We start from the raw sequence: 25,761 nt of genomic DNA on the forward strand, positions 1-25,761 counted from the left end.
GCAAGGCAATGGCGATGAAGCGTAGGCGCCGAGAAAACGCTAAACTTAGGTAGACAGAGGTGGAGGCAAAGAAGCGCAAAAGTCTAGAGGAACACGATGCGCCATCCCAATAGGCGTAATTACTATTTCATCATCGGCATAATTATTCTGCACAAAGTTGCGGCAAAGCTTGAACTCCTTGCCGCTGGCACGCTGGAAACCATCTGTCTTAAAAGTCAAAAAAGGAAGAGTGCAAGAATGAAAACAATATACAAACTCCTCCTTCTGACGCACATTCCTCTCGTAAGTTCCTATGATCATTCGTCAGGCTTTGCGAAACCTAGTTGGATGGCAGATGGCACCGGTACTCACAGTTTTTCCGCAAACCTACAACCTACATACAACCAATAAACAGTTCAAACATCGTCTCTTACACTCTTTTTGGTGGGCTAGTTGGTTAAGCATCCTGAATAAACAGCGCGAACGAAGAAAAGCACAAAAGACAAGCAGACGGACGACACAGCGCTGAATTTTTCCACAATCGTTTTACTCTGCATTGTAGTTCACAGAGTGGCCATGTTTGCTAAGTGTCTTTCTCGTCTATATTGTCTCTTGTGGACAGTGCCGTTATTCAGGGTGGCAAACAGCAAGGACGCCAAAATGTAGCTCCTAGTCTCTTTACTGAAACAGCAGTAGTAGCGCCATTTCGCAGAATGCAAGCCGCGGCGTGTGAGAGCTGTGTCGCTGGGTCGCTGTGTCGTCCGTCTGCTTGTCTTTTGTGCTCGTCTTCGTTCGCGCTGTTTATTCAAGATCTTGCACTCTGCATGTGCTTGAGCCGTCTGCATCAAGCGAATTTCAGTTTAGAATTGAGTGCGTACTTTCCTCATTTATAAAACTTTTTTGCAGCTCTCCTGCGATTAAAACGTCTTAGTGCGCCTTCATATATTCTGAGGGAGGTGTCAGTAAATGATGTGCACCAAACTTTTTTGCACCAAACACTGATGCCAAAATGAGGCAGGAAGCTCAGGTAGTAAATATGGCTCATGAACGGTTCATGTGGCTCCTTCAGCCCCATGATGCCGTTTTAGCAACGAAAGTGTCATGTTTTATCACTGCTAGGCCTACAATACACGGCGGACAGAGGTTGCGTTCAATGGCAGATTAAGTTACTGCCGAATCAACCTTTTATCACCACAGGATACATGACAGCAGCTGGTTGCAAGAAAATGTCGGGCCAAGCAATTGTACGCAGCGACCGAGCACAAGCTGCGCAAAAAAAAAAGGTTTTCAGGACGTTCTATCGCCTCAGATAGCATTGCTCAGCTTTCTCTTGCTTCGAATGATAGCGCTGTGTGCAACAAGGGCACAGTGTGACAAACAAGTTGGTCCGAAAGGTATATAACCCGTAACAGCCAGCAACATCTCGCGGTGTGCCCCATCTGGAAGCTCATCATCAGGTAATGCTTCAGCGGTTACTGTACGCTGATCTTATTATTCGCGACATGCAAAAAATTTTGTGCAGTCAGCACCCCCATGATGTTGTGAGGTGAGGCCTCGTAAGTAAAGAGTGAACACTGTGAAGATTATTTGTTCAAGAAGCGAGCACTAGCATAAACAGCCACGTATCTGCAGCTTCTTTAACCTTGGCTTCCACAATCTCTTTTCCACAATCTATGTTTAAGGCCCATTTGAATGAGTTATTTTAAATGCTTCTAATCGCATTAAGCAGATACTCTGCGACATCTCTAAAGAAAGTAGGAAGGACCACATTCGCCTTCCTTTACTTACACGGGTGCTGTGTGGTGTACAAATGAAATTAACCTGTGGCTGGTAATTTTTGCTGAAATTCAAAATGTAACTGTTTTATAGATTGGCTTTGAATACCGCTACCGCAGCAAAAAATTTAAATTTCTATAACGGTTCGCAGACAACCACAACATTTATTGCGTGCGCCGTGGTCACCTTTTCCTGGCACTGTTCCCAAGATTCTATCAAACTTACGAGCGAATTGCTACTTTGGCCTATGCTGGTTTCTTCTAGCAGCATTTTATTCGTCCTCAGAGAAACAACCTCTTTCCTCCATTTCCTTGACATGTGAAGCGTCTCATCTGGGCGCATATTTAAAGGAGTGTGTACTATCTCTGTGTGAATGCTGACTGGTAAGTTCTTTGTGTGATTCGACTCTGCCCAAGTACTAGTGCGGTCAACATAACTTAACGGCGAATCAGAGCTACATTCTTGATTGTGCTTTTCGTCAATGCAGGAATCGTGTCCGTACCTCCATAATGCTACGGTTCACCGTACTGTGTGCGCTTGTGGTGGCGTCCACGGCAGCCATTTCACAGGAAATACTCCGCACCCAATGGGAGGCCTTCAAGGTAGCACACAGTAAGTAAGCCCGCTTCGAAATGAAAGATGCCTACTGTGAAAGACGAGGAATGAACAGTGCTTGACGTCACTTTTTTTGTAATACGAGGAGAGAATGAAAGTTTAAAGAGGCTTTAAAAGCTCGGGTCGGTAGCCTACGGAGAAAGCAATCTGTCACAGGTCGAGGACAAGATTTAGAAAAAAAACATCCGCATGACTAAGCGTACTCAAAAACTTTTTCAGCTAATGTCGGCCTTTAGATTCAAAACCCCAGCTAAAACTTCGCGTGTTTTTCTATTTTACTGTTGAAGTTGGATGAGCTCGGGATCAGAAGAAGGTGGGGGGGGGGGGGGGGGCGGGCGAGCTCAGAGATTTTGTGGGCTCGGTTGATTTCAACCCGAATATCATCTCTTGCAAGTGTTTTAAAAAGATAACACGCACGACAAGTGGGCTGGCATGCTCGCCAGAAAATCAGTCCTCTAAGAGTAACATCAAAACAGGAGCACCAAGGTTGAGTGCGATTTAAGAACGAGTCGAACGTGGAAGCAGCCCTGAGCACCGAATCTCGTTAATGGCTTGCATTAATAAATTGAGCATCGTTGCCATAACAATTCTAAAGCATGAACTCTGTGCGCATGTAAGTGCGCCTTGAGCGATGGACACTAACTTTCCTGCTGTGTTAAAAATAAAGATGTCTATTTCATTTTTCTGCTTAAAAGAGTTAAAAATCCCATGCAAATAAACGTCGACTCATGACTTGAGCACGCACTAGTTTCCGTGGTACATAATGCAGAGTTTATAATTTACTGGTTACAATCAAATTAAGAGCTTTAATTATGCTTACTGTAATTATACCCTTATAGCAACAATTTCGGCTAGCTGGATGAGTTCTCGCCTTCAGCATACTACATCAATGCTGAGGCCACGGTGACATCGTGTTCCCTAGAGAAAGATGTCCACCCACTGATCCAGTGAAAAAAAATCCTATAATCATTATATTGAAGAACATCACATTCTACAGTTTAACTTGTGTTCCACCTCGCATGCATGTATTACAAGCTTTGCAATGAGACACTCTTTGAAAAGCAAAAGCAAGAAGAGTGCGTTATGCAAAAATTTTGATAGGCTCAGCTAAGATGTTTTTGTTTATATACGTCCAATGTGGTAAAAGATCGCAGCTGGCAACGTTTTGAAGATACAAGCAAAGAAAGCAATCGATCAAATTTTTTTTCTGTTTTTAAAGGAAGGTAATAGCAGCGCAGAAAACCGGGACACAATAGAGACACAACCAACAGGACTGGCGCTGAACTAACGACGGAAATTTTATTGAAAACGGCAGAGCTTTAAATACACACAGGCCATCACAATTCCAAGAAGATAATGACTCGCCAATATATTATATAATGCCAGCATCAAAACCACTCAAATGGATATCACAGAACCCGAAAATCACGAGAAGGCATGTGCAACTACTTAAAAAACTGGATGAATCATGAAAGCAACAGAACAGGAAGTAATCTCGTGTCAAAGACTGAGACACGGAAGTCAGTAACGTGGCAAACGCCGAGTCAAACGCGTGAAAGTAAAACAACGAAATAAAACCCCAGGGGCCCCCGGCAACAACAAAAGTGAAACCTTAGAAAAAAAAAGAAAGCAAATTAGTGTACTTTGTGTTCGATTGAGGAGAAAAAGGTATTAGCGACTTAACCGACTTAGCCGACAAAATACCGCGGACAATAAATATATTGCGCACGAAATCAGAAATATAAATACAGAAACACATGTCCAGACGTTCTTTCTTCTGTGTTGTCTTTTGTTGCACTCTACTATCCGATGTTCTGCACCAACTCTCCCCTGTTTTACTGTAAAAAATTCAGCTTGTGGATCATTTGAAATGTTATTTTCTTACCAGAAAAGACTTACGAGTCCAATGTTGAGGAGTTCCTCCGGTTCAAGATCTTCACAGAAAACAGCCTTTTCATTGCCAGGCACAATGAGAAGTACGCCAGAGGCCTCGTCTCTTACACCGTGGGCATGAACAAGTTTGGTGACCTGGTGAGCTATATTGATATGCATGTTTTGCAGTCTGCGGCTCCTTACGTGCGTATATTCTACGAGCAATTTAAACACGAAACAGTGAAATTCTTCGTGACCCCCTCAGCTGACTAGAAATATTTAGGATCGGCATTTCTTTTCTTTTTGTTACCAGGTCATATTTTTATTAACTCTGTAGGCTAGAACAAGACAAATGCGAAAAGTAGAGTTGATTTTTAATTTCCTCAAATGTTTCGTCAACGCTGCGTGTGAAATAGCTGAAAGGGTTTTCTGACTCGTTTTGCCATTGCCTTGTTATCTGCTCCGTAAGAGCATCGTAATATCAATACCAATCATTTCGCAAGGTTGAATCAAGCCTGTGTTAAGAACTGCATTACGGTGAGTGAAAACTACCCCGAACGTAGAACTCCATATCTCCATTGATCAGGTCAGTTATGTTTAGTCGACGCTCCAAACAATGCTAAATGCTTCATAATATGGGTAGTGGGTGAAGGAATAAAAGAAAATAAGGAGTGCAATGGGACACAAGAAAGGACAGCGCCCCAGGTTCGCGTAGGGGCGCAGCCTAGTCTCTCCTGAGCTCCATAGATTTCAACACCCTTCAGTGGTCCTGTGATCGGAAAACATATTTCTAGGCCACTGTTGATGACGAAGTGGAGAACTCTAGTCTTTTTCTTCAGCAGCAAACATTACAACCATTTCTAAATAAAAATGTATTTTTCATCAGACAGAACAAAGGTGTGTCTCCTTTGATATTGTGGGTATTGCCTGGTAAACAAGGAGTGTGATTGGGATTAGTTTAGGTGTGCTACGACACAGTTGCGAAACCTAACGCTTACACTTCTTCTGCACCCATTCCGTGTAATGAACATGATTACGCGCTCTTAGAGCGGCTAGCAATGTCGTCTGTTGCGCCATTGCTGAAGTTGTGATTGAAGATTTTTATCTGTCATTTATTGTACTAAATCCATCTGCTTGGACAGAGCGGTTATGCTACTCAAAGATCTGCTGGTTGAGTAATTATGGACAAAAAGGAATCCAGATCCATAGTTTGGTGCACATTGTTATTTTTGTGTAAAAATAAATCACCCCAAAGTTCGTAAAAATCACCTGTTATAGCCAGCATTATCCTCAAAGACAAGTCATAGCAGGCTATATAGAATTATATACTACATGTAGATTCTACTTTGGCCCTTCTAACTGTGTGCTCCACACTGGCAATGTTCATTCACTGAAGAGCAAAAGAAAAGTTTCAATAGGGGCCTGTATGTGGTCTTAGAAGAGACATACGCAGGTGGATAATTAAGAGGAAGACATAATCAGGTCGATAATTAATAGCAGGACATAACCAACAAGCCCTCTCATTGCAAAGGCAATGGCTGGGCACTCGGGAATGATTTTACGAGGCAAGGGAAGCCAAAAGTTTATTATGCGATATAAAAAGGTAACTACAGTTTCAAAGTAGTCCTTCTGCCTCACTGATTAAGCCATCACTTAGAGTTATTGTATTTAGATAGAATAACATTATCACGCTGCGTACGATAGTTTACGCAAGCACCGATGTAGTTACGAACCTTTCCAATTTCACTGTTTAATTCACGAGCCGATGCGCATTGATTCGCGGCGAAGCACAACGAAGAGGCCATCCAGTGTCTTTTTAAGTGCTAGCAACGATATACACGCGTTGCTTAAAACAAACATATTGAAGTTTAAAGTGTATCATGTGTCAAATGCGCCAAACAACTGTTCTCGTTCTTCGCAGCTGCCGCACGAGTTCGTTAAGATGATGAATGGGTACCGCGGAAAGAGATCAGGAACTGGCGGATCCACCTACCTGCCTCCGGCTAACTTGAATCACAGCAGCCTGCCGGACACGGTTGACTGGCGTGAAAAGGGGGCCGTGACTCCCGTCAAAAATCAGGGCCAGTGTGGATCCTGCTGGGCATTCAGCTCCGTAAGTATTCAGCTTGCACGATACGACCCGACCACTCTGAGAACATCACATCTGTTGTGTGTTCACCCATCAAGCCTTCCCAAGTTTACCAGTTTGTTTTATACGAGTTTCTAGCGTAAAGTGCTGGCTAGTTATCTTATGATACTACGATTATGTTCTTTACGATAACCATACCGTAAAAAGCCCTACAGCTTGCCACGATTGGCAGAATTATGATTTTTAATTCCAGAACAAAAGCATTTGTTCTGGCTTGAGAACGAACTGAAATTTGTATCCTTGGCCAGACGAATGCCTGTCAAACTAATAAGCCAAGCTCCGAGATTGTTTCACAGCCTACGTCCATCATAATAAGAAGACTCGACTAAAGTTTGAAGGCCTTACCATGCGGTCGCCTAACTTCGCAGAAAACTTGATTTGTGATAGTACATTTTTAACTTGTAGCGTATGTCAACCTTTCGTGGAGTTTACCTTCCGATGTAGACAAGCTGCATCTACATATCATAACTTTACACGCGAGTAGTAAGCACTATCTTTAGTATTTTCTTAACTTGGCATGCACGTCGGAAGACAAGCTCCTAAATCCTACTGAAATGTTACTTCTGCGCTGATTGGCAGTTGTCCGTTTATGCCGACACTTTGCAGATGTGTGTCTAATAGAATTCAGCAGGAGGGATTCGTGCACTCGTGTCGTGTGTACTCAAATTATGTAATTTATAAAATAATATATGCACTACAAGTTTCTCTATTTTACAACGCAGACTGGATCTCTCGAGGGCCAGCATTTTCTGAAGACTGGAAATCTCGTCTCGCTTAGCGAACAAAACCTGGTCGATTGCTCCGGAAATTACGGCAACCAGGGCTGCGATGGCGGACTCATGGACTATTCTTTTTCGTACATTAAGGACAACGGTGGTATTGACACCGAAGAAAGCTACCCATACGTAGCCCTCGTAAGTTTACGTCATCGTTCTACTCTGGTCTTGAGTGCTTATAACGCTCAATACAAGCATGGAAAATTGGCTAGTAGGTAGTTGACGCGCGGGCAGTTTACCTGCCTAATACCAGCTGTTCGCTAAACTAATAATTAAAAAAGACAGCTAACGGGGTTTCATGCGCTGCATGATAGGCATTGGGGAATTCCGGAAACTAATTGATGAGACTCGTGTAAGTTAAATTCTAGTGTCAAAGGCTATTATATGAAGCTGGGCTCCACACTCTGTTTCACTCACATGAGCCGAGACAATATCAGCACTCAGAACCCTAAATGGCATTGCATGTGCTCAAAAACAATTCGGCGTACAGTGAAAAACAGTTATGCTTCTCAAGCTACCTATGTTTCTTTAACGCGACAAAGCAACACTGCAGAACATCGTATTGATTGTATTACTCAAATCACCTGGGATTCCTTCACGTACAAGCAAACCTCCACAAACGGCTGCTCTTGCAATTCACCTCCACTGAAATCAGTGAAGAGCCACGGGATTAAAACCCTGCACTCCTGCTAAGCAACCAAACGCTGCGTCCGCTGCATTACCACGGAGATAGTTCGTTTAGCGTCGATTGTTGACTACAGAAACACACAGCGGCCAGTGCTTCTTTGCGCTTCGGACTCTAACAGCAAAACTCCTCCGAAGGTGTTACATTATTTAGGAAAAACATTTCGCCTGCAGGACCAAGAGTGCACATTTAAAAAGGAGGACGTCGGAGCAACTGACACCGGGTACATGGACATTCAGAAGGGCTCTGAAGATGACCTGAAGACGGCTGTCGCTACTGCTGGTCCCGTTTCTGTTGCTATCGATGCGAGTCATCAGAGCTTCCAGTTCTATTCCGGAGGTAAAGATTTTACTTGGCTTTCGTCGTAAATGGTGTGCGCTGCTAAATGTCCTTACTGGCATACTGACGCAAAAATTTCCGACTTAATAAATGATACGATTTGTTTAACGGGCTGTAGGAAATGCCATCTAGCAAGTTTAAGTCGCAGGCGCTGAGTGTAAATTTATTCATTCTGAATGTTGTCCGAGGAGCCGCTGGGCATTTGCACCTGTATCACGTGACATCAAAGTGCACTTGCCTCCATTGTTGCGACCTCACCCGTTAACAACCAATGCTTGCTGATGATGCCCACATAATCAAGAATTTGTTACTCCACGTTAGCAGGCCAACAATGATGTCGGGATGAAGTTCAGCGCTGGCGCCGACCTAAACCTGAACTTCCGCTACGGAAAGCGTTTATGAATAATTATTGACGCAACTCATGGCTGTTGTGAGTTACTTTTCATGATTACTAGGCCCACAGGCCTCTTTCTAGGCAACAAAACGGACAACCAGAACATTGCGTCTGTACCTCTCTAATGAGTAAACTGCGCAACCTTTATGATCCCTTCGTTCTAGGACGATTGGCTCATATTTGAAAATGTAAATGCCAATAAAAATAGATTTTCTCATATTTAAAACGAAGCCAGATTATGCATAACGTTTAGTTCTATGCGCAAACAACGAAAAGAGAAGGCAGCAGTGCTAACTTTGACTGAACGCTTTATTCGGCGATCACGGTTTTTGCAAAGCAACACATCAGATGCTGCTAGAAAAATGCGGGTATCATTACCACTGTGACCGTAAGAGGTTTGAACAAAGGAATTACAAAAAAAATACCAAAACGAAATCAAAAGGTCTAAGAAGAAAAAAATGAAGAAATGAAACCATGCGATCACCATTTAAAGTGTTTAGTTGAAGTTAGCGTCTGCGTCTTGCCCCTTCTTTAATTTGGCGGCGGCTGAATTTCTTCGGAGGAGAAATTCTAGATGCCCGTGTACTGTGCGATGTCAGTGCACGTTAAAGAACCCCAGGTAGTCGAAATTTCCGGAGCCTTTCACTACGGCGTCTCTCATAGCCTTAGTCGCTTTGGGACGTTAAACCCCATAAACCAAACCAAACCTTCGTTATTTTGCGCTACAGAATATCATGTGAATTGCCCACTATCCCGAACTATCAGCCTTCTATGTTATGCATAACAGCTTCCTTTAAGTAAAAAAAAAAACTATAGTAGGTGCACTGGGTAGTGCAGAAAGCATTTCAGGTTCCTCTTTGACGTTTCGTCCCACAATGTTCGAAAATATTGATGTTTTTGCAAAGAATGAATCTGGGCAACCGCAAATCATCTATCTGCGATGGCCACACCTATTACGAAAATGCAAATTTGGGGATTTATAATCTTAAAGTGACACATGGGCCATGAGGTATGCGGACATGGGGGCCACCGGATTAGGATAAATGTTTAGGGTAACCCCCAAGGTTTAGTATATTTGTAATAAAGAAGTAATTACTCCCTTATTTTAAATCTGCCCCACCTCTGGGGTTCCCTTAAACATTTGACCAACACTGTTCCCACTTCGAGTTATTGACAAATTCGCTATCGCCCTACCATAAGCTCGCCGTGCCCGTCAGCTCAGTTGGTACAGCGACTGCTCCGATGACGCGGAGTTCCCGGGTTCAAACCCCCGACCAAGAAGAATTTTTTTTAACAACGAAGTTTTTGTGAAAGCTGTACTGAGAAAGCTGTATAGCTTTCCTTTGTAACCCTACGACTGTGCTTGGGCGGATGTCAATGAGTAATTACTCCCTTATTGCCTTCGAATTGATTTCTTCCACCTAACAATTTCTGCCACCTTTCGGCCCCTTACGATCAATCTGTTTACTCTTCCAACTCGTAACACTAGGAATGCTGACAACATTCATTTTAATCTCCCTGTAACGCATAATATCTATGGCCAGCGCCTAATCCTGTTTTATGGTTCACAAATATCGCATGCTGTTCCGCTTGATGCGACAGTATCCAGCAACTTTGTCTAAACAGATTGACACAGCGCAACAGAACGAGGACAAGATATAAGAAACACGAAACATAGGAGGAGAGCAGGGCGCAGGATTCTCTGCAGGAAGCTGCAGGAAGGGGTACTTTTTGGGTTCACACTCTAGACGTAGTGCTGAATCTGCGCGTCACGGTCAGTTGAGGAGAAAAAAACACGTAGGAGGTATTTCACTGCACAATGTCAGCCAGGGAGTTTGTTCATCCTTTAATCTTAAGATAGCAACATCAACTGCAACAGCTGTGAAATTTTTTTTCTTCCGCAACTAAAATCGCAGCATAGGGAGGAGTGGCGTCTGAACTCATCTGATTTTGCAGATTTATATTCAATATGTCCTGCAGCGCCGTAGCATTGTAGCAGGGGAGTCGATACAACAATAAAGTGATGATCAGTAAGGTTAAATACATGAAAACAAGACAGGAAAGACCAACAAGCAATGTATCAACAAAAGTGAAGCAAAAAAAGTAAAAAAGGGGTAACAACACCACATTCAGTCTACAATCATTTATTTGACTGAGCAGTAGAAACATATCATTTATTGGACTGAGAAACACATCTCCATGAAAACACACCACTCCCAGCGCAAATTTTTCCAGTCATAAATTCCAGGAGTAAATATTGAGCCCAAGAACTTGTTTATTTTGAAAGTAATGTAACTTTTTGAAAGTTGTGACCTCTACTATCTGCAATATAGCGGACTGGCTTGAGGTAGTTTTGCTAATCAGTGCCTGTGGAGTGGATGTATACTCTTTGCAGAAGTTTGAGCATTTGCCTCTGGCGTCTTGTTCGTCGCACTTATAGCATTTACGGTTGCTTCGTCAAATCGTAGGACTGTACGACGAACCTCACTGCCATCCCGAGCTGCTGGACCATGCTGTTCTAGCCGTGGGCTACGGTGTGCAGGGCGGAAAGAACTACTGGCTCGTCAAAAACAGGTAATACCACCCTATGCGCTCCACGTAAGCCTAAAAAAAATCTAGCGCAAATTATTCATCTGATAACGCCGCTTCTGGCTTCTAAAGCTGCTAACAATTTTTTAACTGACTCTTTGTTCATTCTAAAACATGTAAATTGTGGCCATCCTAGACGCGCATTTACGTTGCTCGGAGGTAGCAGCATGACGAATATCTGCAACACAATTTTTCGGCTAGAAAAAAACATATACAGACATATTTAATTATCTGGTTTGTTTAAAGCTCTTTGTTGATGTGTAGGTGATTGAGTGGGAGCCAATACGTATAAATACAATAAACATCTTTCATATATTGTTTTTTTCCATAAGATGTGAAGCCCCTTTTTTTAGATAAACGTATCACGAAGAACCGCTAATGTTATGAAAAATGTACTCAGTCATGCAGTACAAAGGCAATCATTCAGAGTACCACTAAATAAAATAGGCGATCTGCGCTTGTCAGCCCCAGAAGGGCTGAAGAACATATGTAGTGCTCGTGGACCTATAACTGATTTTGAGTTGTCTATAGAGCAAAATGAGCACCACAAAGCATCCTTCGGCTACGGCATATGCGAAAGTAGTCGCGGCCTCTTTCTTGTCTCCGTTTTCGTTTTTGGATGCGTCAGTCTTTCGCATTGTGTCAATGAGCAAAAGTTGCTCGGCCAACTGACTGCAGATGTATATCTCTTCGTGTTGCATACTCCCAGGCACGGCCAGCTATTATATTAACACGCCTTCTTTCAGCCGGTAAATGTGTCATGTGACCAAATTTTGACCAAGGTGTGAACGTAATAACAATGAAATTGTAAAGGAAAAGAGTCGAACGCTAGGGAACGTTCTTAATTCGGATCGCTTTGCAGTGTATTAGGAGAGAAATCGTAGTGAACCTTGGTTTATCCCCCTCGTGGATATGTTCCACGTAACTAAGGCAACAGCGGCAATAAGAATTCCGGTGCCGCACAGTTCCCCACCCGAACTACAAAAAAATCCATGCGTTTGGATGGATTTTCATAACCAAGTCTGGGGTGCGGCCTGCCCTCGATGACCAGAACCGACAATGCACTCCTTCACCAGAACAGAATTTGGCCAACCCGATGTAGTACTTGGCCGCAACCTCCTATATGAATAGACCAATATTGTACTAGTACCATACTAATGTTACTAACTACTAAACATTGGCCGCCGAATTCGAACAGACCTAAATATTAAAACCTACGATTCTCTGGAATTTATCCTTCGGAGTAAACGTACATAGGTACACATAGCAGCCTTAATGATTGTACTTGTACTGCGTACTTCAGTCACATTTTTCATAATTGTAGTAGTTTTTCATGATGTGTTTACCGCTCAAAAGAATTCAGCTAATAATGTGCCTCAACCGGGCATTATGAATTACACGAGATTAGTAAAAAGCAAAGGCAAGACGCAAACCCAATCAAATGTTCGATTTATGAGCCTACACATCGGGAGCAAGATGAGTATTACCAAAGCCGGCACTACGCAACGTTCTTCCTTGCACAACTTCTACGCAAAGCTGTATTGCGCTGCCAAGTTAAATAGTCTTAACATGTGGAATGAACTTCAAATAACTGAGCGACGAACTTCGTACAGTTGAGTTCGTCGGGCGTCCCCCGCAAATCTGGCTAGATTGAAACCTAGCGTCTGACAAGTCCGGAAACGGTGGCAGACGCGATCCAATAGCAGCGCAGAAAGCTGGCTCCCTTTCGATTTGTCTATTTGCATCGGCAGCCTTCAACAAGGAACAACGCTTCCATGCCCTAGAGGGTGCGCAGTCAAAGAGCATGAAATCATAAATATAGCAAAAATATCCTCGTTTAAGCACAAAAAAGTCACAGTTTTCAAGAAGAAAACTCATCTTGTTTTTAATAGCCATGTTCGCTACGCGATGAAAAATGCGTGGAAGGCAATCTCATCGCCGTAAACCATGGCGCAGTGGACATCCCAGGACAAGTAATTTCACACGCTATAACATGCAAATGCTTATACTTGTCTTATATTTATTGTAACCTAGTCAAGAGGAACAATTGTTTCCACATATCAGGCTAGCTAGCGGCACCTTGTCCTGAGATAGACCTATCAGCGACAATCATCACTTGTTCGTCGTATTTACTTTGAAAACAAACAGCAGCTGACCTACTCGCCGCTTCATTTCTTCATAAGGTACCGCACAACGCAGCTTGGGTGTTAAGCAATTGCGGTATTATCGCTCACGTTAACTTTGTTGCTTTGTTCCAAAAACTAAATCCGCGTGGATCGGCCTTAACAAAGAAACACCTCGTGGTGGTCACTTCCAATTTAAATTCGAAACTATTAATATTACCCGAAAATGACTTGAGTAACCTTTATGGACCGGCACTGAGTGGTTGCACTAAATGTTTTCGTCCTTTGTTTCCAGCTGGGGCGAAGACTGGGGTCAGAAAGGCTACATCCTGATGTCTCGCGACAAGGACAACCAGTGTGGAATTGCCAGTTCTGCAAGCTACCCCCTCGTCTGAGCTAATATTACAGACACAGAAAAGCAACAAGTCAGGGTGGTCATAAGTTAACAACGAATCGAGAAATAGAAGAAATAAAGCACCATCGGCATTACTGTCAATTTCTTATCGCGATACGACTGTAGCCACAAGTTATGAGATGATGCTCAATCAAGCAACGAAAAGAACACGACGCGTTTTTATTTTGGTAAGGGGTGCTTGGTTCCGAATATCAGCGAAAGAAAAGTACGACTTGAATGATATCTTAAATCTTTTCTTTATGAGGACACACGGTCAACTATGCCCCTAAGTGAAATTTGTGTGCTGCTAAATGTGGATGTGGTGTAGTGGTTATACCAATCTCTAACTTTTACTCTCATACACCTAGCTCTCCTTTTATAGATAACTATGCAGACGTTTGTTCAATTTCAATTTCAATTTTGAATTTCAATTTATTTAGCACTTCCTTTATAGAAAATACAAAACACTTTTTGGACCCATAGCATACGGCTAGTTCGGGTCCATGTACACAAAATACTTAAGCAAATTAAAAACAACGGAGTAGCGTAACGTAGAAACAAGTTTAAATGCAAAGCAGTCTAAATAACACTTGTAAATAACATTTCTCAAGACAAAAAAAAGAATGTAGCTTTGAAAACATGACAGGCAAAGATGACTTCCGGACAACGAGTGTGAGTATAAGCTATTGTGTTACATACAAAGTACATTATAACAGAAAACTGCGAGGAAAAAAGAATGTCAGGCTGAATCAATTAGTTAAGTTAATTGTTTTTTAAACATTCCAGCAAAATTGTGCGAGTTTTGAAGAGAAATGGTTATGACGTTCCTGATTTTTACCCCAGACGACTGCACTAAACGCTCACCATATACATTGGGGTGGGAGGGAGGTTGAAATTGCCGAAGGAGAGGTTTCTAGTAGACCGAAGCGGGGGATGAAGTATTGATGTATGAAAGGGGCGGAGGTGTTCAATTAGGTTGTAAACACATGCCGAGATTTTCAATCGGTCAACATCATCATCATCAGCCTGAATACGCCCACTGCAGGGCAAAGGCCTCTCCCATGTCTCTCCAATTAACCCTGTCCTCGGTACAATAAATCAAATGAAAGAATCACTGACTTATAAAATAACGATTTGCAGTGCTGAAAACGGTTAGACTGATTAATTATTCTTAATGCACGCTTTTGTAGGCGAATAGTAAGATCTAAATATGTATGGCAAATTCAACCCCATACTTCTACACAGTATGATAGATGGCTTTAAATGAAGGAAAAATAAAGCATCCGTAATGTAGACATGTCAAACAGTTCCTTAACCTGATGAAGAGCACGGTATCCAGACGCCAACTTCGTGTAGACTGCCTCAATTTGGTCTTGCCAGTGTAAGTAGCTGTCAAATGTGACACCCAGATATTTAAATGAAGACGTGTGTTCTAGTAGTGCGTTATCTACTAGGATTCCGACATCAGTTTCGTCAATTTTTTTTCCTCCTTGAATGGAATACCAGTTATGTAGTTTTTTTCGTATTTATGGCGAGCTTATTTGCTGAGATCCACAGCACTATTCTATGAACTTCTTGATTAGCTTTTTCTTCTAGCTTCGTCATTGTATCTGGAGTTATTATTAAGCAAGTGTCATCAGCGTACATCAGAAGTTTTGAACAGCCGATAAATGAAGGTAAGTATATAAGGAAAACAACAACGGACCAAGTACGGATCCCTGCAGAACTCCAGTGTAAAGCTTGTGCGGTGAGGATGCAAAGGAATTCGTTTTGCGTTTATGCGTTTAATGCAACGCATTAGAAAAAACGCTGCGCACTTTGGTAATAGTGCGACAGCAATTTTATGCAAGATGAAGCCGAAGCAAACATCAAGTTTCACCGGTCACGAGATGAAATAAATAAAAGCAGTTCTTCACTCTAAAAATATCAGGGAATGGCATGAGTGAAAGCACAGCGGGCTTACTGCCCTCTATCGCCCGATAAAAAAGAGAATGTTTAAGGAATGAAGAATGCCGCCCAGTGACCTGTCCTCTTCTGTTTCGTCGCAAGGTGGACAGCAGTAGTCAAATATTGCAAAGAAACCTCTCGAAATCCCTCGTAGGTTCTGCATGAGAACATATGGCTAGCATATTAGAGTTTTATTTTGCTATCTTTCTGCACATTTTTCTTACCTGAAGGCTGCCTTTTGAGAATAGTGCACGAACCATCTCGTACGTACTCTAATCGTGACCTGTACATGAACTTGGCGAGTGCATACTGAATCAGGTTACTGTTGATGTTTAGCATGTCGTTACAGTCTTTAAATTATTTTGTGCCCCTGCGGCACATCGCAGGCTGGCACGCTTCATAGTTCTCTCATTGCTGTGGCTCATGCTTCGGCATGATGCCTGAGAGAAAGCTTCACAAAGAACTACTGTCACTTCCCCATGCTTTATTGTATGATGGTTCTCCGGATTCTGACGGCGCGATGTCGCTAAGTCACCGATTGTGAGTGGTTTCTTCGGTTTCAAATTGACGTTTAGGTAGTAAGTATGGAGCTATAGACCACAGCAGCAACTTAATTTGCGCCGCAAAAATCCATGCGTTCACTGAACCAGCGTGTTTCCGCACTAAGATGCAATGGTGGCAGCTCTGTAAGCGAATGACGGAAGTCAGTCTTCGCTTTCGAATCACGTGAAGAGCGTTCAGTGACTGTTAGCATTGCAGTTTTCATCGGTTTCATGCAGTTTTCTCATTAAGATGCATATGCTTCTCCTCTATACTAGTAAGGAGATTGAATGTTATTTGCCTAATCACACGCAATTTCTACCAGGTGACGAAATATAGACCAGCTGCATGTCTCGTAACGTCCGTTATCCCTTCAAGTTCTGGTTTGGTTTATTGGGGTTTAACGCGTCTCAAATCAACTCAGTCTATGAGGAACGCCGTAGTGAAGGGATCCGGAAATTTCGACCACCTGAGGTTCTTTTACGTGCACTGACATCGCACAGAACACGGACCTCTAAAATTTCGCCTTCATCGAAATTCGGCCGCCGCGGCGGGGATCGAACCCGCGTCTTTCGGGTCAGCAGCCGAGCGCTGTAACCACTCAGCCACCGCGGCGGGGCCCTTGAAGTTCTGTAAGGGAGCCTTATTAATTTTAGTTCATATCAGCGATACCACCTTAATTTCTTTTTTACACGAAACACTTCAGGTGAAAAGGTTTCATTGTTAAATTTTCAGTTCTAAGGCTTAGCTAACCACTTAGAAGAATTTAGCCGCTCTTTTCTCGTAGCGTGGTATGTGACCAATCAATCCCGCTGTGCCTCTGCCCATTGTACTTATAGCTAATTGTCGCTAGATATTTTCTTGCCCAAGTTGTTTCCCCCCTACCCACCCCTAATTATCCCAGCAATTCTGAGCACCCCTAATAGTCTCGTCGTAACCTCATAGTCTCTTACTTCAACCGAATGCTTTCACATGCACTCACCGTGATGGCTTAGTGGCTGCCACGTTTGCCTGCTGATCCTGAGGTGGCGTGATAGAATCCCCGCTACTACGGCCATATTTTGATGCAGGCGAAATACAGAAAAAATGTCCACGTACAGAGCTGTGTTAGCGCATGTAAAGAACTCCATAATAATCCGAAGCCCTCCTCTACGATTCCCCTGATATGTTAAGGGCACGCTTCACTTCGGTACGTTCAACTCCACACACCATACAAGCTTTCGCATGTTACCCCAAAGAAAACTGCAGTATGAGCGCATCGTAAACATGGATAGCCTGTCATGAACTCTCATATAAATTCTTGTTAGTACTACAAAAGCTGTTCATAATCATTCCGCGAATTCTCATTTTTTCAGCTACCGTCAAGCTGCAAGTGTCGAAGTTAAAAAATTTCAACTCTCCTATCCTCACTTTAATTACGTCATTATATCATTCGAGTTTGCATTATTCATGAAATCTTCAATTAATATTGTTTCCTTTAAAAATTCCTTTTAAGTGCCGCTGATATGTTTTCACGTTAACCCGCATCTAAATTTGCACTAATTCAACGGCGCAAACTGCATGTGAGATCCTCTAAGCATGAATCGGGCTTACGATGATGAACACCTTCCTTTCTCAATTTTTCCAAGTCCTACACCTGTTTCCATAGAACTTCGCGTTCCGCTCGCAAACATCCACACAGTGAGACAAAAGCAGAATCCCACAACAAATCTGTACACTGCGTCGCATACTTTTAAAAACGTCTATTAGGATGCCTTCAAGTGGCATAAGTTTTTTTTATTATTTAAGCAATAAATCAATCCAGTTTTAGCTGGCCATGTGTTCGATACGTTTTACCATATATTCGGCGCTTCCTTTAACCAGCAAACTATAGCGGCAGAAGACTCTATGACCAGGCATTCATTGAAAGGAATAAGCAGATGCGTTCATGATTCAACCGCGTGAAAAAAACACGGACAGAGACAGAAAACACATACACACGTGCGTGTTTTCGGTCTCTGTCCGTGTTTTTTTCTCGCGCAGTTTAATCATGAACGACAAGCGCCAACTAGCCCGCCAGAAAACTCTTCTTGAAGCAGATGTGCATGGTGACAAGAGAAGAGCGCACCTTGACGCCGAAGAAGATAAACATGGAAACTTCCAGGCAGCTCCTGGAATTAAACGCGTTGAATTAAACACTGAAGAAGCAAGCAGCCAGAGTTTCACATCAGTCTCGATTGCACAATTCATTCGGTACTTCGTCCTATTCTGCAAAGAGCGGTCACTGCGTCTAACCTTCATGAATCGTACACTCGGTCCGACCGCTGCCGGCGTTCGGAAACCTGATATAACATATACCACAAATATTAATTTAGCGATGTCCTAATGTGTTATATTTTTAGTATTGGCTCTCCATAGTATGTGTTTGAATGTTGCTGAAACTTCCAGAGGAAGAATGTGTACTAAAGCCTTCCGGAGAGTGTGAATTTAGGCATCGAATCGCTACGCTGTCGGGCGGAACCCGTGTTTTTTAACCAAACATTTCTTGAACTTGTATGAATTTCCTGCTTTCAGCTAAAATATATCCACCAGACGAATAATTTTTTGTCAGAAGGGAGCCTTTATTTATGGTAGCCAGAAAATGTCAGCGGTTCATGGCCGACAGGAATTTTCCCCGGAATTTTCGAAGCAGTAGTGAGCACGTGATGTCAGAGCAATTTTATGATGCATTCACGAGATAAAGTAGCAATAAGAGGCATAGCCATGCTTTGAAGACACCTCCGGAAATTTCACGACCTTCGCTGCAACCTAAACACGGCCTGTTCTTCGCATGCTTTGGTTATTCGCTAAATATTAATCAGCAATTGCGGCCAGTGCTAAAAAGACATACATAAGAAGATATTTTTCTTATCTACGTCAATAACATCCTGTGATTTAAATGACTAATGTTACAATGCGTTCTCCTGTAGTTCTTTCACCTCGTCATGCAAAGGCTAATATGTAGCTGCAGTGATTGAATTTTACAAGCATGAAATCATTTTAGTTTACATTCCCGGCTAATTCCAACGAACATGGTCAGCAAACCGCGATTAACTTGAGGTCGCGTGTAAATCTGTCTACCCGAAATATTCAGCTATTTTCTCTTCAGATGGTATGCAGTCGAATAGAGTTTTTCTGTACTACAGTTCCCAGTGAGATTCGAACCAGTGCTGGTGTAGACACAAAAGCGCCGCTTTCAGGAGCCTCAGACTCCTTGGTCTTCGACTCCACGTCTCATGCTACGTGCAAAATCCGAAGTTTCTGGCAGCACTAAAGTGCTTTATAAAAGCAGACACTAAGACTTTTTCGGCGCTACCATCCAACGAATGGTTCATTGCGATGTCCGGAGTATGCGATAGGTGAGGAGGCGGGGAAAAGCATGCGAATACGTCGTGTGACGTATGCTCGCCGTCTTTATTACCTGGCAGACGACAATGTTGAATCTCTAGAGGCGAAGGTTTTGCTGTCACTCAGACATGCGTTTGTCGCTTCCACCACACAGTAACTGAGGCTTTTGTACACTGCATCAAACACGGGTGAATCGCATAAAATATAGCGTGATTTGACAAATGGCTCCCTGGATGAGCTGCACTAGTGCAATATAGTCCTTGTAGAAACACAGTGGATACCATGTTTTTTTTAGGTACCTATTAACCAAGCTTCTTGCTGCATCTTTCTCTATTCGTCTCCACTGTACTTGTTTTCATCACTTTTTTCTTCACTCAAAACACCTGAAGGTCCACGGCTGGCTTTCTTAATACCGAAACTGCAACATTTTCTTCGAGCGGTTTTTGGTATCTTTTCAGTGCGAAGAAAATGTCGCCCATTAGTACACCCCAGCGAAGCTCTATAGGCCCATCGGCATTTGCGGCAATCAGTACGAACTTTGCTTCAAGACTTTTTCTGTTGGTGTCTTTGAAACGCGAGGCTGGGGCCCTTCCGGAGCAACGATTTCTTCATTTTTTCGGGGTACGTTTATTCCAGTGTCAGATTTGCGCTCCCCGTCTTCCGATTGTACACAGTGGGGAAGTCGTCGTGGCAGATCGGCGGATTCGATCGCAAGTCTGCGTTACTTAGGCGAGTTACCTCCAGTTGCGTGGCAGCCAATGGCGCGGGAGGCCGCAAAAAAATATGAGTACTTTCTACACCAACGGCGCATGAGCGGACCGTATTCGCCCAACCGGAGAATTAGTCTTTCAAACGCCTAGTCGGAATGGGTGGTCTCTGCCGGATTCAGGCGGTCTGTCGCGGAGTGTGCGAATCCAAATCTGTGATCGGAATTTACCATAACATTGCTAACAGAAGTGCAGCCAAACTTATACTCTTCGTTACTTGTTTATTTCTTGTAATTTCAGGTCTCATTGCACTTTCAGGTCACAGATTATGTTGCATTATTAGGAACTTAGCATAGAGAACGTTTTTGTATGGCGAGCTTAAACTTGTTTCACGCTTGCTAGCAAACCCTCCTTTCATCCTGACGTAAATCAGACGCACGTCGTTTCCCTCGCCCCTAAATTGTGGCCACATGTCAGTTTGGGCAAGTGTTAGAAACCATTCGGGCTCGGAATCATTCCAACGCGGCAGGTACTGAATGAAAAATTCGTATGGATATCAAAGCTTAAATATAGGCTTCCTTATTGAGCTGAGAAATGACGCATACATATGTGTGAATGGGCACCTGCATCGCGGCCACCAAGCAGACATGTAGTTTGGCAATTCTTTCTTTAATGATCGAGCTTGAAAAGCGGCAAAAACTCCATACACTTCCGGGAGGCATAAAATTTTGAAGGGAAGGCCGACTAGAAATCCCGATTTTCCCTAACCTATACCGACAGATATGTCCATTCAAAGAACACTGCCCTTTATTCGATATTGCTCCACTTCTCGCCACCGCAAAACAATTTAATAATCTTACCTGGTTGTCATTGCAACTTTCGTCAGTAAATACGCATGGTTGTAGACAATGTGTTGAAAGTCAAATCCCGAATGCGCACATTTTAGGGCCCTCGGCCAGTAGCGTTCCTTTCGTGTATTTGCCTTGTACCGCGTCCGTGGTACAATTATTATGATTTATTAATTCCACATAATCCTTTTTCGATATGCCCCCCTCACCCAATGCTCTTCGGGGCCTGTGATGTACAACAAATAAATAAATAAATATTGTGACGAAGAAGACAAAGATGGCAGAGGTGCGGTACTAAGCGCCAGGGATATGTCCTAAAACCAGTGTGCGATTATTTGCATAATTTCATCACTAAGTCAGTAAGACTCCTTTGTTAGCTATAATTCACAATCTTTAGCACATAAATCAACCTCGTCTACCTTAAGTGAGTCAAATGTTTCACCATTGTTTAACTGCTCAAGGCACCCTGGCCAATCCCCCCCTGTAGGTATGTGACACTCCCACAGAGGACAACAACAGCGACGGAGCGCTCGTGCTAAGCCAGCGGCCATTAAATCAACTCGTCTCCATCGTTCATGACGTCTTATTCTTCGGCTGGCCGTCAGGTTATATTCGGTCGAGCTTGCGGGGTACCACACAATTCTCATCCTCTGCTAATCGTTCTTCAGAGCTCTGAGTCTGCATCCTTCAGTCGGCTGAGGGATTCTTGGTCCGCGTCGTCTGACTGTACCCCAGCCAGCCAGACCCGAACCGACCTCGCTGTTCCTCCTCCGCCTCGACTACCCGATACAACGAACTGGAACCGACGCCATAACTGACCCAACGGACCTACCCCACCGACCCGAGGTGCCGCTCACATGTGAAGACACCGTTCCCCTGCTCATGCTGTTTGGCGCGTTCAAGGGCCTAAGCCGTCGGCTCCTGGCGGTCAGCGGCTAGGCAGCTACGCGGACCAGAACTCATTCGCTCATCTCTTTCATTATGGCGGCCAGCAATACACCATAGGGCCATATCTGTTGTGCCCTTATCTCAAGCCCATCGCCATTTCGAGCGCATCTTCGTCAATATCTTTCAAGACCGGGAGGATCGCTCGATGGCCTCGGGTAATGTGACGATGATGACGAAGGGGACAACAGCGCGGAACGGAGCGCACGCGTTAGACAAGGGGCCATTAAAACATCTTGTCGATCGTTCATCGAGACTCATTCTTCGGATGGCCGCTACTTAACAATATTCACCAAGAGGCCTGCACGCACCGTACGCTCCTGCTGCATCTTCAATAAAATCTTGTCTGGCGCGCAACCCGTCACCTTTGTTTGTTGTCGTGATATCCGACTTTGGTGACCTACAAATGAAGGTAGCTAAAAATCATCGAAACCAAAAAAAGCATAAAGGAATGTTTCTATACATTTTTCTTTCTTTGTGGCGCTAATCCACATGAAAATAATTGTTTACTAAAGTAATGGGTGGAAGATAATTAATTACAAGGTTGAAGAAAACATCACAAGCCGTTGGCTGGACCTGAATCCACGACTACTGAATTTCGCTTATGGAGCTTTGCAAATGCGCTTTTAAGGGCTTTTGTGACATGGCGGCAACGCTGAATGTGAAGATAAGACAACCTAATGTGGGAAAAGACTGCTGTAGAAAACGGATGTCGTGAGTATGGTCGTTTTAATGAATACGAGGGAGTCCAAGTTAAAATGAATCCCATGTGCGGCTCTAAAAAGCAAGGGAGCTTAAGATGCCTTTGTTGCACTTCAAGATACTCAATGGTGCAAATGAAACTTACTCTCGCATTACTACACAAAGAAAGAGGCAAAGTAGTAAGTCGCTACGTCGAATGAGCTCTAGAAGGAATAAGAGTGGGCTGCAGATGCTTGAAACAGCTTTGTCTACCACCTTTTGTTCAAGATATAAAAGTATTTAGAGCGAAAAGCAGTGTTGCTGAACCAATCTCCTGCCGTCCAAAGGAGGTGAATTGAAGAGGCTACCAATAATTACCAAAGGCACCATAGTCAGCTCTAAAAAGGGGCAGCGATGTTTTTCAAGTTCAACCGAAATTGGTTGCGGACTTGTGCATGTGGTCACTTCTTTCAGTGCGTTTGGGAAATGCCTATTCCGATACTTATACCAGACAATTGGTGCAAAAGAATGCTGCGGTTATCTATACTATGTATGGTATTTAGACGATGATACATCCTGGTATCGTCGAATTATTCATTTCTTAAAACAACTTGATTTCACGTGACAGTGTGCGTGGGAGTGCACGCTGATTTATAAGCGATTATGTGCAATGATTAGAAAACGTGCGGCACAGTACATATCCGCCAACCAACCAACTTATCAATTCCTTTGTGACGGTCATTCTCTCTTTGTCTGAGTGACGGTAATCTCGCTTTCCAGAAAATGTAACTTATCAGCTTGGGGTGCTCAAGTTTCCGTGAGCGCTAGCACTTATTTTGCGCGCGTCACTAACAACGCGGAATTCGCATGAAAAAGACGGGTAAGAAAAATCAAAAAGGCAGTTTATTATTAAAAAATATCTAAGTTCTCTGCAAGTTACTGCAGTGAACTGCTTACAGCTTCTCTTCGATATATCGACAGCAGTTTTTTTTTTCTTCTGAAAGTTTATTGGATGAGCAAGACGGCCAACTTCGTAAACTGTTTCGAATGACTGTTCCAATGGCAAAAAAATATCGTTCGCAAAAAATACCCTTGTATCAAAAACCAACGCATTCCAAAGTGCAATGCGGGCATTAATCACGTTAGTTATAGCGGTTGTTCAAGAGAGGTCCTCAAACGTTTCTTTAGAAATGACTGTAGGATCAATAATGCTATGTGTCGGCTTCCGCCACTAAGAAATGATGTTGGCATCTTCGCCCCAGTCGTAGCAACGGTAAAACAATACAACTAGCTGGTACGCTCCCGCAGTACTTAACTAGCAAATATACATTTACTTTATACTGATTTAAAGGGACCCGGAGGACTAATAGAAGTCGGCTTGTATCGACAGGACACCACGTTCCAACACAGGTGTCGCCGTCAGCGGCCGATTTCGCGAGTAAACCGCTCGCGTCAAGACCGGTTTTGTTCGCTGATTTTGAAACCTACGTTAAATCGCCATTCACTTGAAGACGCTAGCAACCCGTCCTTTTCGGTGAAGGCGTCATGAGTTTGAATTAGGTACGGAAAGATTGTTGAAACCTATTTCCTTGGTGTTAAATGCATCATTTGCTACCAGACAAACGTCAACGTATCCAAAAAGAGCCATATTTAGTGTTTACTGCAAACTATAACTTAATGGGAATTTCCTGAGTGTCCCTTTAATACATGGGGCTCTCCTAAGCGGCTGCGTTTGCAAAGTTAACAATAGGCTCAAATAATGTGGTGTCTTGTTTGCATTACAATCACATGCTTTCATTTCTAACAGCACTGAGTATATCACACTTACGTAACACGACTCTTATGCATAGACGTCAAAGGTTGCGCCTTCACAAGGCCAAGCTGCAATTAAAGGGCAGATTGTTGTACCGCAAAAGCTGAGTGGTCCTAGAGTGGGACGAGTGCTCCTCTAAGGTTCAACAATGCATAGTTAGCTTTACATAACAATACTTAAGGCAGCGTCATCTCTGACAATGCACAGCCAGCTTTACATAACAATACTTAAGGCAGCGTCATTCCGACTGCTTAGAGCCGTAAGAGGGACATCGCATCGATTGTTTTCATACCTGTAGTTTTAATATTGCAGGCAGATATAAAATTCAAATGCACTGCGAATTGAAGCCGCAGGCTGATATGCACGTATCTGGAGATGTGATGGAGGCCTGTGACATTGCTAACCGCTGAAGTTGTGTTCATTCTACGTCGATTGTGTTCAGTGGACTAAAGAAACGTTTTAGGTTCAATGTAGCTTGTCTTTTCTTTAGGGCTCTGCAGTGTTTGGTTTTGCTTACTAAATTATGTCCATGTGTGTTTTATCAACTTCCTTCTGCTGTCTTTGCCTTTGTGCCCTCGTCTGTAACAGTGCATCAACGTCACGCACTACAGCCTCAAATTCCGTGTTAATTCTAAAGCTTGCACCAATCTTCAACAAACGACCGCCTTCCTTTTACGCGTTGCAGTGAGAGACCCAACAATAAATGAAAACCTCGAGACACCCACAATCGTTGGTCGGAAGTATGGCCGAGTATTTGCGGAAATTTATTGAAAAATCATCTACACATTGCTTCACGTATTGGCTTAGAGCTAATTGAATCCCTCTGGTAGGGGAAGCGGACTCCGACTGATACCGAATGTGTTCACGGCCGCGAACTGCAAGCTGGCCGCTGATGCAAGTGCTCCCGCTGCCTCTTGAGCAGTGAGCTCAGATAAAAACTTACACGCAGCGATGCTGCACCGGAGGGATAACAGAATTTTCACGGCGCCACTTTTCTTTCGTCTTTTTTGCAGCGCACTAAAGATATTGAATTACCTCGGTGTATAATAATGAAAGTTCAGCTGTCGGTATGGCTTGCTGTCCCTTAACATTGCTCCAATTTTATAAGCTTTCCCATTTCAGCCTAAGATTTTCTCGAAACTTTCTTGTGAATGTCTAAGTGCGTTTATGGTTCACATTAACAACGATCGGAGTGCGGGCATCACTGTGAGGCAAAAAGCAGC

The 25,761-nt window shown here is 43.2% G+C and overlaps 1 protein-coding gene and 1 non-coding gene across 2 annotated transcripts; one reads left to right on the forward strand and one right to left on the reverse strand.

Moving 5' to 3' along the window:
* Window positions 1-1,298: 1,298 nt before the first annotated feature.
* Window positions 1,299-13,783, forward strand: LOC149359446 (procathepsin L-like). Its single transcript, XM_089569048.1, has 8 exons — window positions 1,299-1,436; window positions 2,243-2,367; window positions 4,259-4,401; window positions 6,164-6,355; window positions 7,114-7,305; window positions 8,026-8,191; window positions 11,054-11,159; window positions 13,593-13,783. The coding sequence occupies exons 2-8, from the start codon at window positions 2,265-2,267 to the stop codon at window positions 13,690-13,692; spliced, it is 1,002 nt and encodes a 333-aa protein (XP_089425174.1). The 5' UTR covers window positions 1,299-1,436; window positions 2,243-2,264; the 3' UTR covers window positions 13,693-13,783.
* A 2,937-nt stretch (window positions 13,784-16,720) lies between these two features.
* On the reverse strand, window positions 16,721-16,794 carry TRNAS-GCU (transfer RNA serine (anticodon GCU)). The gene has a single exon. It is a non-coding gene; the product is annotated as a tRNA-Ser (tRNA).
* Window positions 16,795-25,761: the final 8,967 nt, after the last annotated feature.

This window comes from Amblyomma mixtum, chromosome 2 (assembly GCF_055824585.1).
Source record: "Amblyomma mixtum isolate Tamu chromosome 2, ASM5582458v1, whole genome shotgun sequence".
Taxonomy (NCBI): Eukaryota; Metazoa; Arthropoda; class Arachnida; order Ixodida; family Ixodidae; genus Amblyomma; species Amblyomma mixtum.

What these genes read in the sequence shown, in the direction of transcription:
- LOC149359446 (XM_089569048.1), top strand. Translation starts at nt 2,265, where the DNA reads ATGCTACGGTTCACCGTACTGTGTGCGCTTGTGGTGGCGTCCACGGCA. An exon ending in TGAACAAGTTTGGTGACCTG is followed by an intron (nt 4,402 to 6,163) that starts GTGAGCTATATT and finishes CGTTCTTCGCAG; the next exon opens with CTGCCGCACGAGTTCGTTAA. An exon ending in TACTGGCTCGTCAAAAACAG is followed by an intron (nt 11,160 to 13,592) that starts GTAATACCACCC and finishes CTTTGTTTCCAG; the next exon opens with CTGGGGCGAAGACTGGGGTC.